The 16660-nt window shown below is 39.2% G+C and overlaps 1 protein-coding gene and 1 non-coding gene across 5 annotated transcripts in view; both read right to left on the bottom strand.

Moving 5' to 3' along the window:
- The window catches only part of POLR3B (RNA polymerase III subunit B), a 122572-nt gene that overhangs the window by 54149 nt on the left and 51763 nt on the right, over positions 1-16660 (bottom strand). For all 4 annotated transcript variants that reach the window (XM_033427562.2, XM_033427561.2, XM_004269423.3 and 1 more), the window contains exons 14-19: positions 13923-14123; positions 11832-11994; positions 10431-10584; positions 7413-7487; positions 6723-6821; positions 1309-1436 (exon numbers count right to left, since the gene is read on the bottom strand). In XM_033427562.2, the coding sequence (XP_033283453.1) occupies positions 1309-1436; positions 6723-6821; positions 7413-7487; positions 10431-10584; positions 11832-11994; positions 13923-14123 (820 nt within the window). The remainder of the gene's footprint in view (positions 1-1308; positions 1437-6722; positions 6822-7412; positions 7488-10430; positions 10585-11831; positions 11995-13922; positions 14124-16660) is intronic.
- On the bottom strand, positions 3440-3546 carry LOC117201176 (U6 spliceosomal RNA). The gene has a single exon (XR_004483154.1). It is a non-coding gene; the product is annotated as a U6 spliceosomal RNA (small nuclear RNA).

Here is a 16660-nt window from a genome sequence, read left to right as displayed (position 1 = left end):
ATTTCAAAAAAAAGCTTATAAGCAAAACTTTTTTTGCTAGTGTCCTCTCTGTATCCTCTTCAAGACAAAACTCAAACTCCCCAACATATGGCATCTCTCCACCACGCTTCTATGTCCATACTACAGCATATACTATACAAAACGACCCACACACTGCTTGCTTACGTTTCCATACCTGTGAGAAACACTCAGTATCTTTCAAGGCTCAGTTCAGTTCTAGTCTTCAGAAACAGCCCACTCTCTAACCTTAGGTGTTTTTTCTGCTTAGTCCCTTAGATTCTGGCTATCATCTACTATGGCATTTATCAGACTATACTGAATTACTGTTGTATTTGTTGGTCTCTCCTGCTAGACTGTGAACTCACTGAGGGCAGGGCTCTGTGTTATCTCTATATTTTAAGGTTCCAGCCTCAATGATTGGTTTATTATTGATGCTCAATAAACGTTATGGATGATAAATAAATTAATAGATAAATGAATGAAAGGGAAGAAAAACAGAAAGAAGAAAGGAAAATGAACTCAGAAAATGGTGTGACACATACTGAGTGTTTCAGGAGCTATAGGAGCAATTGCGTGGATATAATGGGTTCAATGACTGTCACCCAGACAATTACTAAGTACATTCTAATACACACTGTGCATCTTTATCTCTATTGCCTTTTGCTCTCCTCCCTTAACCTCGAGTTTTCCTGCTCTTTCTTCCATCTCTCCTGCTTAACTACTTACATTTATATAGGGCTTTTCTCTTTATATTTGCCCCCTTGTAATTCTGTGATAGTTATTATATATCCCTTTGTTTGGTCAAGAGTACAAGTTCAGAGAGGTTTTCTCCATTTTTGTTTAAGCTTTAGACATGACAGGGGCACCTACAAGCACTGCAGAATTCCACACACAACCTCCTGAGTTTGGTAACACTCAGGTGTTAGCAACGCCTGACCTGCCCCAACATGCAACACAAGTGAAGTAAGAATAACACAGCAATTATACTCCAATTATACTCCAATAAAGAGCTGTTAAAAAAAAAAAAGAGGGGCTTCCCTGGTGGCGCAGTGGTTGAGAGTCCACCTGCCGATGCGGGGGACGTGGGTTCGTGCCCCAGTCCGGGAAGATCCCACATGCCGCGGAGCGGCTGGGCCTGTGAGCCATGGCCACTGAGCCTGCGCGTCCGGAGCCTGTGCTCCTCAACGGGTGAGGCCACAACAGTGAGAGGCCCGCATACAGCAAAAAAAAAAAAAAAAAAAAAAAAAAGAATAAAGACATAAGTATTTATCCAAGTATTTAGAACCAAGTTCAAGGAGGAACTCTTACCCATGGCTTGTTTCCCCATGGCACACTGATATGTGTTTCTTGGGGACTGGTTGTGATGAGGGTACGGGATCAGGCCAGCACAAACGCCGAGAAGAGTGAAGGGTTCAATCTCCAAGTGGGTGGTATCTCTATCAAGTGAATTAAGAATCAGACATCTTAGGCACCAAGTATTAAAATAAATATCTCTTAAAGGATATAAAAAAATATTACTATCTAGGTCCCTGAGGACTAAACTTAAAATTTAAGTTTACATAAATACATACAAAAATGTATATATATATATATATATATAAAAAACACATACAATACATTTATATCAATATAATAATAAAACCTCATAACAATAAAATTTGATGCTAGTAAAAATGATAGAAGAAAAATATACTTAAATAAAATATAACAGCAAATTATTTTTTTCAGTGAAACTAAAGAGTGAAACTTTTATTTGTAGAAATATAAGAGATAGGAGACAATATGGAATGCCTATATAAAAAATAAAACATCATTACATACTAACTAATAATAATAACTCATTTAAAGAAATTACTATATTAAGCACATAGAAATGCAGTATCAAAAATACCTACATGGCACAACACTGTAAATCAACTGTACTTCAATAAAATGTCTTAAAAATAAATTTTTTTTAATATAACTATATGGATGAGTGGCCTGCTTTTCCCCACTTTTCCAACGTATATCAGTGAGAAAGTTGTATTACCATTTTAGAGAGAGGACTATATCCCCTTTAAGAATAGTTACTATAGACCTATGGGGACCAATTCTGTAACCACTAGCTAAGTGTGGCTATTGAGCACTTGTTAGACTAGAATGGCTGAGAAACTGAATTTTTAATTTTACTTAATTTTAATTATCTTACATTAATTTTAAAGCTCAAATTTATATTGAAATAGCTCAGTTCAGTTATTTTAAAACCTTTTAGTTATGTTTGTAACCACTTACATGTATTACTCTACTTTTTCAATTGTAAATGTTATGAAATCAGATCAAGTATTTCCAATGAGGGACTTCCCTGGTAGCGCAGTGGTTAAGAATCTGCCTGCCAATGCAGGGGACATGGGTTCAAGCCCTGGTCCAGGAAGATCCTACATGCAGCGGAGCAACTAAGCCTGTGCACCACAACTACTGAGCCTGTGCTCTGGAGCCTGCAAGCCACAACTACTGAAGCCCACGCACCACAACGAAGAGTAGCCCCCGCTCACCGCAACCAGAGAAAGCCCGCGCACAGCAATGAAGACCCAACGCAGCCAAAAATAAATAATAAATAAAATACATTAAAAAAAAAGTATTTCCAATGAAAATTTAGCATCCAAATTGAGATGCAGTGTAAGTGCACAGCAGATTTTGAAGACTTAGTAGGAAAAAAGGTAAAATATCTCAATATTTTCATATTGACTACATGTTGATATGATAATCTTTCAAATACACTGGGTTAAATAAAATTATTAAAATTAATTTCATCTGTTTCTTTTTACTTCTTTAATGTGGCTACTAGAAAACTTAAAGTTATATGGTGACTTGCATTATATTTTTATAGATACGGGGCACAAAGTAAGACTTGACGTAGTAGATGTTAGAATCTTGGTTACTTTCATAATATGTTTTTGCAGAAAATTCAGTTTTGGCTAAATGATAAAGCAACTCAGCTATCTGAATGGGAAAGGGCAGCCAGACTGTTTTTAAGTCTTGCTGAAAATAACAGATCTCACATCCAGGATCTGTGGTCTCCAATGACCTTCTGTCCCTTCCTCAAGTGTTTCTGAAGCATAACTTTAATCATAATTTCAACAGTTTACAGTACTTCTTTTTTTTTTTTCCTGAGCCAAATGACATAACTTTTTTTTTATTCTTGATAGTCAAATTGAAATACAAAATAATTGTACCAAATTCCACTGAAATCAACAAATTGAGAGGATCTGATTTACCATCTCTTACATTTGTATTACAATTTAAATATACATTATACATCAACATAATACTTCATAGGTATATAATGAGATGTTCTTATTTACTATTTCATAATTTTCCAAAGAAGATGTTTCTTCTTTTTTATGTGACTGGTGAAATTGAAATAGATTAATAATTATCTGTCTTATGTTCATCTTTTCTTAAAAATATGGAACGCTTCACGAATTTGCATGTCATCCTTCCACAGGGGCCATGCTAATCTTCTCTGAATCGTTCCAATTTTAGTATATGTGCTGCCGAAGCAAGCACTACAGTACTTCTGAAGAGAAGTGATTTCCAAGATAACCCAACACATCATGGAAAATTAGTTGCAATGTACATGGCAAAAGATCTCCCACTTATACAGTTATCCAGCTATTTGTTTTTCATTACACATGTATTGAACTGTGTCCCTCGTTTGGTTAGAGAGGATGCTTTCCATGTAGTTCTTGGTTTGAAGAATATAATTCTGACCTTATGACCTCGCAGAACCTCGATCCTCTCAGTCACTTTAGGCCTTTGTCAGCAGAGAGGGAAGGGGCTCTAGGTTTTGTTTTCTTTGTTTCTGTTTTTTACAGAGAAACACCTTATAGTGACATTTTATAGCCTAGAATAAAACAGTTTGTTTAAAATGTACTGTTCTGTTTATATACTGCCAATTTGACCAATGCAAATTAAAACTACTTTTTCCAATGTAAAGATTGGGGTAAGCTGAAAATGAAGAAGGTAAAGATCTAAGTTTCTTCTTTTTTCATGACAACAACATACATAAGATCATATACTATCTGACTATCTAATAATTATTGAAAGTCCAAACTTTGTAAAAGTCTGGATTCGAATTTTACACAACAGAGAGGAATATTATTATTCAAAATTATAACCACCCTAAGTTTCTATCCTGAACAGGAAATAGGAGACTTCCTGTTCACTATGCATAAGGGCCTTAAATTTAGCTCAAATTAAGACTAAGTGACCTGTTGCTTGCAATAGTGAAAAAACTGGAAACAGCCTAAATAGTCATCAATAGGGGAACAATTAAGTAAGTTATCTATATGTAGTCAGACAATGTAATAAAAAGCAATTAAAATTATATATATATATAAAAATATATATACATACATTAATGTGGAAAAATATCCAGGATGATAATGTTAATTACATTAAGTTAAAAAATCAAGACACTGAAAAATAGCTGCAAAATGTACGTATGTTTGCCCTCACCCAGGAAAAATCTAGAAGAGTACATATTAAACCATTTGCACTGGTTACTTCTGGAGGGTGGAGTTTGGCAGGATGGGGCATTACTTTATGCATTTCTACATTTCAACAAATGTCATAAGTATGAATTAACACCAATTTTTTCTTATTTTTAAAATAAATTAATTTGATGTATGGGATAGCGTGGTGATTGGGTGATATTGATAGTTATATTCCTTTATGGCAGTGAACAAAACAGAGAAAAATCCCTGCCTTCATGAAGCTTCCAGTGGTGGGAGACAGACAATACACAGATGCATCAACAAAATACACGTTTTACAGATTTTAAGATTTAAGCACTAGAAAAATAAAGCAGCAAAGAGGGGTGGTCAGAGGAGGGATTTCTACTTTAAATAGGGTGGTCAGGGAAACTCGCTGAGAAGGTGGTACCTGAGTGAAGACCTGGAGGATGTGAAGGAGTGAGCCATGCAGGTAGGTGACAGCGTTCCAGGTGGAGGGGACAGCCAGGGCAGAGGGGCTGGGGCAGGAGCATGAAGAGGCCAGTGTGGTTAAAACAGAGTGAGGGGGGAGAGGGAGGAGATGATGCTGCAGCCATAGCTTCCTTGTAGGAACGTGAAGGCCTCTGTAAGGACTTCAGAGGGAGATGGAAAGCCACTGGGTGGGGTGGGGCTGGGGGCGTGGTTTGAGAAGAGAAGTGACGAGACCATTCTGATCTATAAAGAACAGACTATATGGGAACAAGTGCAAAACTAGTCAGGAGCCTTTTGCAAGGATCCAGACAAGCAATGGCAGTGGCCTGCAGTAGGGCGGCAGGTGGAGGTGGTGAAAAGAGCTCAGATTCCGGGTATACTTTGAAAGTCCACACGGTATGTTACGAGATTAGATGTGGGTGTAGAGGGGAAGAGGAATCAAGGCTGAAACTGAGGTTTCTGGCTTGAGTAACCAGGATGGAATCGGTATTTGTGGGGTTACTATATAATTCTCCAGTCAATCTTTATTATTTATTTATTATTTTGCTGTACGCGGGCCTCTCATCACTGCGGCCCACCCCCCGCTGCGGAGCACAGGCTCCGGATGCGCAGGCTCAGCGGCCATGGCTCAAGGGCCCAGCCGCTCCGCGGCATGTGGGATCCTCCTGGACTGGGGCACGAACCCGCATCCCCTGCATCGGCAGGCAGACCCCCAACCACTGCGCCACCAGGGAAGCCCTCCAGTCAATCTTTAAACGAGGGGTATAAAAATAGTACTTTGAGAGATTCATACCTTTAAGGAATAAAAATTCTGCTGAAAAGCATTATTTATTAAATTACAGTAAGACAAAAATAAAGTGGTATATCTCATCTGGTAGTGGAAAACAGAAAACTACTTTCCTGACTGAAGACAAAAATAGTTATCAGGTGGCAGTATTAAACTCCCTAACCACTTAATAGCATAATTGCAAACATTCTAATTTCAGGTAAGTGGTACCTCAGCCACATGCATCAGACAGCAAGTTATATAAATGTCCTATAATGTATTCCAAATGGAACAAAGATGTTTCTAAAAATATCACTGTTCTAGAAGAAACACTGTGAACATATCACCATTTCATGTCTATATTGCACATAAGTTTAGAGATATCTTTACAACATACAAGGTAGGGAATTCCTGCATTGACAACAGGAATTCAGACATCCACTGACAAAATCAACCCTGGAACAGATAAATACACCATTATGTAGCCTAATTAGTTTAATTTTGGCAGTAATCGAGTATTAAAATCAGAGAAGCAATTCCTTTTAAGAAATGTACAGTGAGTGTAAAATGAAAAGGAAGGATAATTAAATCTAAAGATTATTCATTAGCAGTTTTGTGATACTCCTGGGATAAACTATGGGTTATGCTTCCTTAACTGTATACTTCTAACAGTTCCTACTAGGAATACACAATAGAATTGAAGATGAAGTGAAAAAAGAAGATAGTGTCTATCATCAGAACAGGTTTTTTGTTTGTTTGTTTGTTTTTTCCGGTATGCGGGCCTCTCACTGTTGTGGCCTCTCCCATCGCAGAGCACAGGCTCTGACGCGCAGGCTCAGTGGACATGGCTCACGGGCCCAGCCGCTCCGCGGCATGTGGGATCTTCCCGGACTGGGGCAAGAACCCGTGTCCCCTGCATTGGCAGGCGGACTCTCAACCACTGCACCACCAGGGAAGCCCCGGAACAGGTTTTAATTATTGTTGTTACTTACTTATTAATCGTATGTTCATAGAGTGCAATGTTACAGTCATTTTCTTCATTCACATCTAAATATTCAACCAGACTCTCATGCAAGAAATCTTCAAAATTCCTGGGAAAATATTGGTGAAATGGACAATGTTAAAAAGCATTTTACTGCAGTATTTTATATGCAATAGTGGAAGATACATGCTTTCATTTAGGCCCAAAGCATCTTTCTCTCCCAAAAAGTATCAATACATTGGGATATTTGAAACACATTATTCTTAGATCATAGAGTTATCACAAATCACCAAAATGGAAACAGTAAAACATCTGTGACTCTTGTCAATCTGGTCCCACTTCTAAAAAATACCTTCTATGACTTTAAAAACCCCATATGATGAGAGACCCACAGTGCGTCAGATGTCTACATCAACATATCCTTCTCATCCTAGAAACGCTGAAGAGTGTGCTAATTTACACCAAGACTCTGGAATCCTCATGATCTAAATTGATAAATATTTTACAATGTCCAAGCAAGTTCACATAGAAAAGAACAGGTTTTTAACAGGTTGATACAGCTGGTAGAGAGGAATTAAGAGACTAAAAATGAAAATATGTAATACTTTTCTTAAAAGCTCAGATCAAATAACATTACTTCTGTTTAGATCATATAAATGAGTATTAAGGAGACTGAGGACTTTTGCTTTTGGCTATTTACCTGTACCCCTGAGCCAGCTCTTCCATATGCTTATTTGTGACTGCAGCCTTCTGTTTCTTAACAATTATATAGGGTCTGGAATAGAAAAACAGAAAAAAACCCAAAAAACAAAACAGATTTACAGTAGTTCAACAATAGAATTAAATCAGTAAGTTTACTATAGTGAAATGAGGGAAGCGGTAGATATGATCAAACTTATTTCTGGAGTGCTTGAGGACACCAGGTATTTTTTACAAGTGTGAGTGCACAGGGGCCTATTTTCTCTTTCTCACATACACACGCACACACACGTGCACACGCACACACCAGCTCATGTGTGCACATATACATGTATAAACACACAGTCCTTTCTCCAAGTATCTTTGGAAATATTTGGTTCTGAATGAGAAAGCAGTATGAAATGATACTCAATAAAGTCTAGAAAAAAAAAACAAAACCTCTAATACCTTTAATATCATATATTTTTTAAAACTGTGTAAATGCATCCATCATACCAAAAGCCTCTCCTGATTTCATACTGGGAGTATGGAGAGGTCAGCAGGCAGAGAACCATCACCAAGGAAAACAATGGCATTTTGTAGTGAAGGTCTGATGACTTCCAGCTGTCTAGAGTGGTTTGCTTTAGGACAAACATCCCTGGGCTACACTAGCAGGGTACTTAAAGCTACACACAACCAAAGGGTAGGTATGAGTTTGCAGGGAATATAGCTTTTTCACTTTGGGATTTTTAGTGATGTAATGGGCGTAAGGTAGAGAGCTTTGGTCCACACGTTCTGGTAGATTAACCTGTAACTGTCAGCGGTGATTTGCCTCTGAGGGCTTCGCCACCACGAGGAAACACCCGACACAAAGGACGGCACGCGGCACGAAACGTCAAGGGCTGTTGCTATTTGGACAAGCGGCTCTTACAGAGAGGAGCAAGTAACCAGCAGACACTCGTGCGCTCCACCCTCAAGTCCAAATAACTATTTGAGGACTAATGAGCACTTTTAAACAGTTAAGAAGAGGAGCTGCACAATTACAAAAGGGGGTACAAGCTGCTGGAAAGTGAACAGGGTGAACTCTTCATGGGACTCAACACTGCCTCAAAATCCTGGCTGCCCCTTGACAGGGAAGCAGAGACCCTGCTGCCTCCCTCATTTGGGGCTGCAGTTTAGCTCAGCTTAAGAGACTGAGAAGTGATGGCAGAGCAGGGGTAGGAGAGGGAGGGGACCACACTTGGCCACCTCAGTTACCTTTCAGTTTACTCAATGAATTCTACTAATTCTTCCTGCCAGATCTATGTTGTGTCGTTATACAATCACTTCTAAAAAAAAAAAGAACTAGTTTTCTTTTAGGCTATGCCATATTATATGGGATGTAATGAAAAAGAAAAATCCTAAGAAAGAGTAAGCTAGAAAATGTCAGTGTTTTCCCCACCCTTAATTGGACCATGTTAATAGCTATAAATGAGCATCCAGTGTTTGCCTGGCACCCTACAAGGCACTTACCAGACCTTATATCAATCCTAGGGAGGCACTGTTATTTACATATTTACAGCTGAGGAAATCAAGGCCCAGAGACTTAAGTAATAAACTCAGAGTCACACAAGTCAGTAAGTGGGACATTAGGATTCAAACACAGGTATAGCATCAGTTAGGGCTCTTTGCTTGCAAAGAATAGGAACCAACCCTGGCAGATTTAAGCAAAGATGGAATTTACAAAAAAAGAAGAAGGAAATTTTAAGGAGTTTACCAAAAGGCTAAGAATTTACTAGAAGGATAAGAATCAAAGAAAAAAGGTGCAATGCTCAGCCTCAGAAAGAAAAGGAGCCAGAACAGCCCCAAGGATCCAGAAAGGCAGGGGTAATGAGCAGCCTCTTGTATGCATCGCTGCCAGGATGAATCTGTTCCAGCCACTTCTTCCCTTGAGCTATTCTCTTTGGGATTCAAACTCTCTGAAGAGACGGTCTGACTGGCCTGGCTTGGGTCAGCCGCCTGTCCTTTGGCTGAGCAGGAGAGAGCACCTGACTGACCGTCCCAAGAAGACTGCCAGTGAGGAAGGGCAATCCTCAAAGGAGAATGAGGAGGGTAACTGGAAGGAAACAAGGATGCCAGACAGACACAGACACTGGCAGTCCACTCTCCCAGCTGGGCAGACTTCCAAGCTCTTGCCACCACTCTAACCACTGCCAGCTCACTGACTTGTGCCCTCACACTACCTGAGGTCCACAAAGACAGACTTTGGTGAATCAAGTGAAGGCCTATGAAACAAGGTGACATCCTCAGCTGAAGTCCCTGCCTGTCCCCAAAGGACCAGATACCATGTCATGTTCATCTTCATAACCCCACCTCCGACACAGCACCTGTACAAAATAGGCCCTAAATATGTGCGGAATGAACATAAGGCACCTACTCTTCTACCGGATCTAATGTTATGGTATCTCTTCATGCTTCTATGTTTCTTATTCTTGCCATTCCTTAGCCTTTCTCCTTTCCTCCTTTATCCTTTAAAGCAATCCTACTCATCCTTTAAAGATCAGTTCATAGCAACAGAATATAGTGGGTAAAATCAGGACTGTTGGAGTCAAATGAATTCTAAGGACTTCCGGGTGAAAAACAGACTCCACCACTATCTGGCTTTGGGTAATTTACTTAGTCTCACTAAACCTTGGTACCTCATTTGTTAAATGAAAATAATAATCCAACCTTATAGGGTTGAATGTAGTTAAAGCCTTACACATAATACATCTATTAAGATAATAAATAATGGCTAGCACTTATTACTCGCAGAGTTGGTTGTTATTACTAATTATTTCTGCCTTTCCCAGCGGACTGAGTTCTCTGAGGGCAGAGACTGACTCCCATTAATCTTTGAATCCCCAGTAGCCAGTATGCATATTCATGAGGTGTTTGCTAAGTGAATTAAATTTATCTTAACAATGAAAGAGGTTAAAGCAGCTTCAAAAATAAAAACAAGTCCATTTCTTTCAAAAGCAAACATAAAGAGATCTTAACAACTCTTTCTAGCCACATCTACCTGCACAGCCTTCCTCCATCAGAGGAAATATAGACACACCGATCTGTCAGATTCGTTGAGATGGAAACAAATTCATTGATATATCCTGCTCTTCGCATCAGTCGAAATGTATTCACCAGCTTCTTGTGGTCTCGAATGACGCCCAGGATGTTACCTAAGCAGAAAGAATAAGAATAGTCAAGACCGAAATAAAAAATAAATCTAATGGGATTTAAAATATCTACTCAACAAAAACAATAAGCAGCACTGAGCAGTCATTTGGAAGTACTGTTATTAAGCCTGCAGCCAGTCCACAAGGCTGGAGGGAGCAGCAGAGTGGAGTGGTCAAGGGCAGCCTGGGGTGGGGACCGGAGTCCAGGGCCAGGCCTACCACACCCTGGCTGCATAAGACTGGTGAAGCCAGCCTCAGTCTCCTCGTCTGTCAGCACCGTGCAGGGACATGAACTCGGGTCCAGACCCCTGGGTCTGAACACTGGCTCTACCACTTCTACAGGGTCGATGTGAGGATTAAATGAGCTGATCTCATGGAAAGCACTTAGAACTGGACATAGCACCTAGTAACTGCTATTTTTAAACCGGTTTTGTTGTCATCATCTGAGAAATGAGGAAAATGGCCTTTGGCTCCCAGGGCTAGTGTGAGGATTTAGAGAGGTACTGGGTGAGTACCCAGAGTAAGGACTCACTCAGCGTCAGCTGCCAGAATTCACTGAGCGAGGCAGGCAGCCAACAGCCCTGTTTTCCTTCTCACCAGCCCACGCGGGAAATGGTGAAGGCCTCCCAGAGCAGGAAGAAGGGGGAGAAGAGCATGGGGGCTGAGGCCAGGATGAGCACATGCAGCACACCTGTGAGGGGACAGGCACCCAGGCCACCAAGCCACACCTGCTGCAGCATCTCTGGAGGACTCTCAGGTGGGTGGGAAGGGGTATGAGAGAAGCAACTGGAGCAGAAGCTGAAGGAAAGGGACCCTCTCGCCAGAGGCTGCGGACAATCACTCACTCAGTGGCTGAATACAAGTCATCTCACTGTAAGGGCTGATCTGATTATTTCTGCAGAATGTCTCACATATTTCACTTGAACTTAAAGATACCGTATTGAGCCTCATGCCACTGTGCATACGCTGCCAGCTGTCAAAGCTACCCTTTAGCTCTGATAGCTGTATTGTCTCAGAACCTGGATCACTCAGCCAATGGAATAACTGTTTCTGTTACCATTTTTTCTACCTTTCAATTAATGTCAACCTGGGTCCAGAATTAAAGTATACTCAGGGGGTACAGCTCAGTGGCAGAGAATTTGACTGCAGAATTAAAGTATATTTGTGCTCTATATACATGGATAATAGTCGATTCCCTCCCCCTCCCAAACAGACTGTTTAGGATCAACATGTCTCCATAATATGCTCACCATTAAGAAAGACAAGAAACACATTTGGGTAAGACAGCTCTTCCCCACATAATAAATTCACATCTTCTACTCCCAAGTTACTGGCTAATTTAACAATGGGTCCATCTTCCATGTCAGTTGTGATGTGCGTCATAAGGGCCAAGTTTTTAACCAAACCACATGCCTAAAAAACAAAAGACAGTCATTTCTAAGAATGAACATGAGTAACACAAAGTACAGTTTGTGTCTGAAAATAGCTCACCACTCCACTGGTGACAAGGCAAAGCAGTACAGCCTTGTAGGGAACACTTTGGAGATTCATACAAAGCCTTAAGGATATACCTACCCCTTATCCTAGAGGAATTTATCCTGAACTAGAAAGCAAGGATATAAACGTAGATTTAGCCACAGACATGCTCAGCACAGTACTATTTGAACTGGAAATAATGATGACATTATAAATGTCCCCTCCCCAAAGAAACCAATTGCCTAAATTGCTATTTCCTGACAACAGAACACCACAGTCATTAAGATGACACTGTATAAAAACAGTAAAGGAAAACATTGATAATTGTGAATACATAAAAATATAAAACTGCTGGTCTGAAATGAGAAAGAGTCTGCAAAATAACTGGCCAGTACTCTCCAAGCTTCTTGGTCATAAAAGACAAAGAGTGAAGAACCGCTTCAGAATAAGAGGCTAAGGAGACTCAACAACTGAGAGCAATCCTGGATCAAAAAAAGACAGTGGGGCAACTGGCAAAATCTGAATCAGGTCTACAGATTACAATATTGTTATCAGTGTTAATTTCATAACTGGGGTTATGAAAGTTGATAACTGGGGCTATGAGGTTGATAACTGTGCTATAGTTACATAAGATGTCACATTTGGGGAATCTAGGTGAAGGATCATGGAAATTCTTTGCACTATTTTTGCAACTTTTTTTGTATGCCTGAAATTATTTCAAAGTAAGAAGGAAATGAAAAAAATATTTTTAAACTTCTATACAACCAGAGGAAAAAGATCTAAAGCAAACATATAAACAAGGACGTAATACAGCAAATTAAGAAAAAAAACAAAAACACTTGAAACACATGTGACATGTAAAGATTACATCTTCAATCTTAGAAACCATCTGCTGTAGTGATGCACAAAACAGGTACTTCATCTAGATTAGTTGAAGCAATCTCTGGGAAATTTAGTGTTCCAAAACTCAAGATGTGTAAGTTATGCAAATCTGACAAGCTGGAAAATTTTAATGTGAATTTCCATATGGTTTAAGATAAATCAGGAGAAGAATGATAATTTCTAAAAATTATAACCCTGTATGGACTTGCATTTTTCACCTCTCCCAAGTCATAACTAATTCCTACACTTTGGAACATATATCTTTTACCTGTCATATTTAACTTCTTTATTCACTCAGCATATATTTATGGGGCCTTTAGTCTGAATGAGGCTCTGGGCTAGGACCTTGGGATACAATGGTGAACCTAACATGGTTCCTTCCTCCAGAATTTTACAATTTAGAAGGCATAAAATCAACTGAAACCAACAGTGGTTAACATGAAGTAGAAAGGGCCACAACACAGGAAATAGTGGGTGCTATGGATGTGAACCAATTTAAACTCCTTGGTTTAGTGTTCTGGTAACTGCTTATGTTTCCTATATAAGTGAGTTGGAATCCAACTTAGGTCTTGGACTGTGTGCTCCTAGTTGGCTGCAACTGTGACTCTGATATCCTTTAAGTACAGCCACAGAAAATAAGGAGTTGCTTAAAAAGAGCTCCTTGTGAGCAAAGGTGATGGGCCTCTTTAATTTTCCTTCATATTCTTATCCCCTCTTCACTGCCTGGTTTGACTCTTGGGATAAACTAAAACAAGCAAGAAAATTTGGACAATATTTCTATTTAGGTGAGATAATAAATCAAAGACTTCTGTAGGTACTGTTCGGGAATGATACTGATGACATTCTGATGGCTGCATCAACATTTCTCTGCCAGATACGTGGCTGACCCCAAAAACGATACAGCCTGGGGGAACGGGAGAAGCAGCAGAGCATCACCAACAGGCATGACCACTGACACAGCGGAGACTCCTTGGGGACCTTACCTCTCCTTCAGGAGTGTCCGAAGGGCAGAGCATTCCCCACTGAGACGGCTGGAGCGATCGAGGACCACTCACTTTTCTTGTTTTTTCAAACTGGGAAGAGATTCTTGTCATCATGCCCAGTGCGGATATATATGACAAGCGAGACAGCACCTGAGTCACACCCTGGCGATCCATTTTAAATCTCTTCAGAGACCAATTTCCCTGAAGGGAGAGGAAAGACATGAGCTACCCCTGATCCATTCATGTGGCCTGATACTCTGAAGTCACTCAGAGAGGCTCAGCATAGGAACTGCTTGTTTGTGAAATGAGAGCCATGATATATATTCAGAAATCAAAATGTCACAATTAAAATTTAGCCAAGTTACTCACCGGGGTTTTCTAGGAATTTAATGGATGTTACCTGTATCTAGCAACCACCTCGGAATGCTTCAACGCATCAACATTATCACATCAGAGTGGGTATTTTCTGAAGAACTAATTATGTTCTGAACAAGCCAGTTCAACCAAAGATTTCCACTGGAAGCAATAAGCCAACTAATAGAACACTAGCAGTTTCTACACACATTTAAGGTAACACTAGCTTGAAGCTCAAAGAGATAATTTCATGTTGCAATGTGCCATTATCTGGATGTCTTCCAAAATTAGTTTTAATGAGAGGAAAATATAGCAATAGAAAAAAGACTCTAATAGCAGTTACCAGGGAAAATGAATAACTATAGGCTTCTTAATCAAGGCTAAAAGTTGCACATATATTCATATTAATAAATATTATATACCTTCTTTGGCTACCATGTCAATCTTAAAATAGATTCATATGAAATAAATTTTAAACATTAAATTTACCTTATCTCCTATGCATTGAAAGTACTGAAATATATTAACTATATTATTTTATAGTGGTATTAATTGTATACGTTAAATATTCTCAAGGATAATTCAGGATTAAGGTTAGGAAACATTAAGTTTTCAACTCATGGTAATGTGAATTAATAGAAAATAGTATGCAGAGAAAAAGCAAAGTAGAAAACAAAATGTCAAAAAGTGATTGATTCAATGATCTTTCTGATTCAAAGGGAAAAAATTACATCTGCTAAACAGTGGTTCTTCATTTTTTTGATAATCTGATGAAAGCTATGGCTATTCTCGAGAAAAATGCACATAGGACCACAAACAGAAAATTTGCCTTCAATTTCAAGGAAGGACTCACGGATCCCAGATTAAAACCCCTCACAGTAGAAAAACTCATCTGTTTGAATTTAAATATTTGACTTCAGGGGAGCTCCTCACAAATTAAAGTTTAAGCATTATTTCAGTGAAGATCTATCACTTCAGAAACTTGCATTTTTGATAGAGTGGAAAAAAGCTAAAACTTAGGAAGAAACTTGATGCATTACAAAGCAAAGAAATGGAGCAAACACACTGATCCCGCAAGTTAACTTCTCATATTGCTTGTTGAGTTAACTCCTTTTATTCTTTGAATGAGAATGAACCTAGTAAACTGACTTATGACCACAAAGTAAGAGCAAGGAAGATAAATAAATATTCATCACAGAATTCAACTAAGACAGCAGCTGCTGGCAAATAGGAAGTAGATGGGGAGTGAAGCCGAGATGTTCAGCTAGATAATCTTTTCCAATATTCTTCAGGAGTTTTAAAAAGGGAGAGAGGAGAAACAGACAAAGCGTCTAAAACTGCTCCTCTGAGAAAATTTATTTGTTGAAAATAGTCTACATATGACAACAATCACAATTTTAGAAGTTGATCTTTTTCCGGTTGTCTACAGATTGGGGTTCACCTGTAACAAGGCCTACTACTGATTTTCCTAATAAGCAGTCTGCTCCCAGACGTAAAGTGGTATCACTTAGGGGCAAAACAACTACTCAAAACAGCTATTCTGACCTGAAAATCATGGGTCAAAAGCAAAGAAAAGTCATTCTAACAGAAGTGTGTTCAAGTGCTCTTTGGAGACTTCTCTTCAAATATTCAGGAATCTACTTCCAGACAAGTTTGGGCCACAGGAGTGTGAGGGGCCTAAAAAGGCACAAAGGCCAGGCTCCCCTCAGGTCTAGATGGAGCTGTCATGGCGAGGGCTGCTCAAACAGACCCACGGCAAATTTCTCAAGTCAAGTACGGCAGCAAGTCGACCACTAATTCTTTCATTGTTAAGGGAGTCCACGTGCTACACTATACTATTCTTTTGTTGGGACCAAATCCCATCCATAAAACTAATTTTATGTCTGGCATACAAAACGTGAACAAGTCTTTATCAGATAGACCTATAGATGTTACGCTTTAAGAAAGGGAGCAAAAACCTATCTGATAACCCTTTATGAACAGCCGGAGGCCCTGAACACACAGCAGCTGCTGAGGCCTGAATTCATCACTCACGTGAGAACAGCTGATAGCTCTTTGAGGAATATAAACCTACAATGAAATGAAACATGTTGTACTGTTCTGGACAGACGTTGTCATTAATAAACCTACTTGTAATATATCAGTTTTATGACAGAAGAAAATGGGGAAAAGTATCCATTGAAAGAACGGTTATTAACGGTTAAACTAAAAGATTTTTCCTTTATGTAAAAGTGTATCTATTTTCTTATTGCCTCATATAACAGGAACTATAATTTGGCAATGAAGTCATATAGTAGTAAAATTCCTACTGATTTAAACTGTAGACTATCTTTCAAAGTAGAAAATTTATGACTTAAATATATATATACTTTTTTCACCTAGAT

The sequence above is a fragment of the Orcinus orca genome, chromosome 11, assembly GCF_937001465.1.
Source record: "Orcinus orca chromosome 11, mOrcOrc1.1, whole genome shotgun sequence".
Lineage (NCBI taxonomy): Eukaryota > Metazoa > Chordata > Mammalia > Artiodactyla > Delphinidae > Orcinus > Orcinus orca.
The sequence above is the reverse complement of the archived record's forward strand: the minus strand, read 5'-3'. Positions and strand labels throughout refer to the sequence as shown.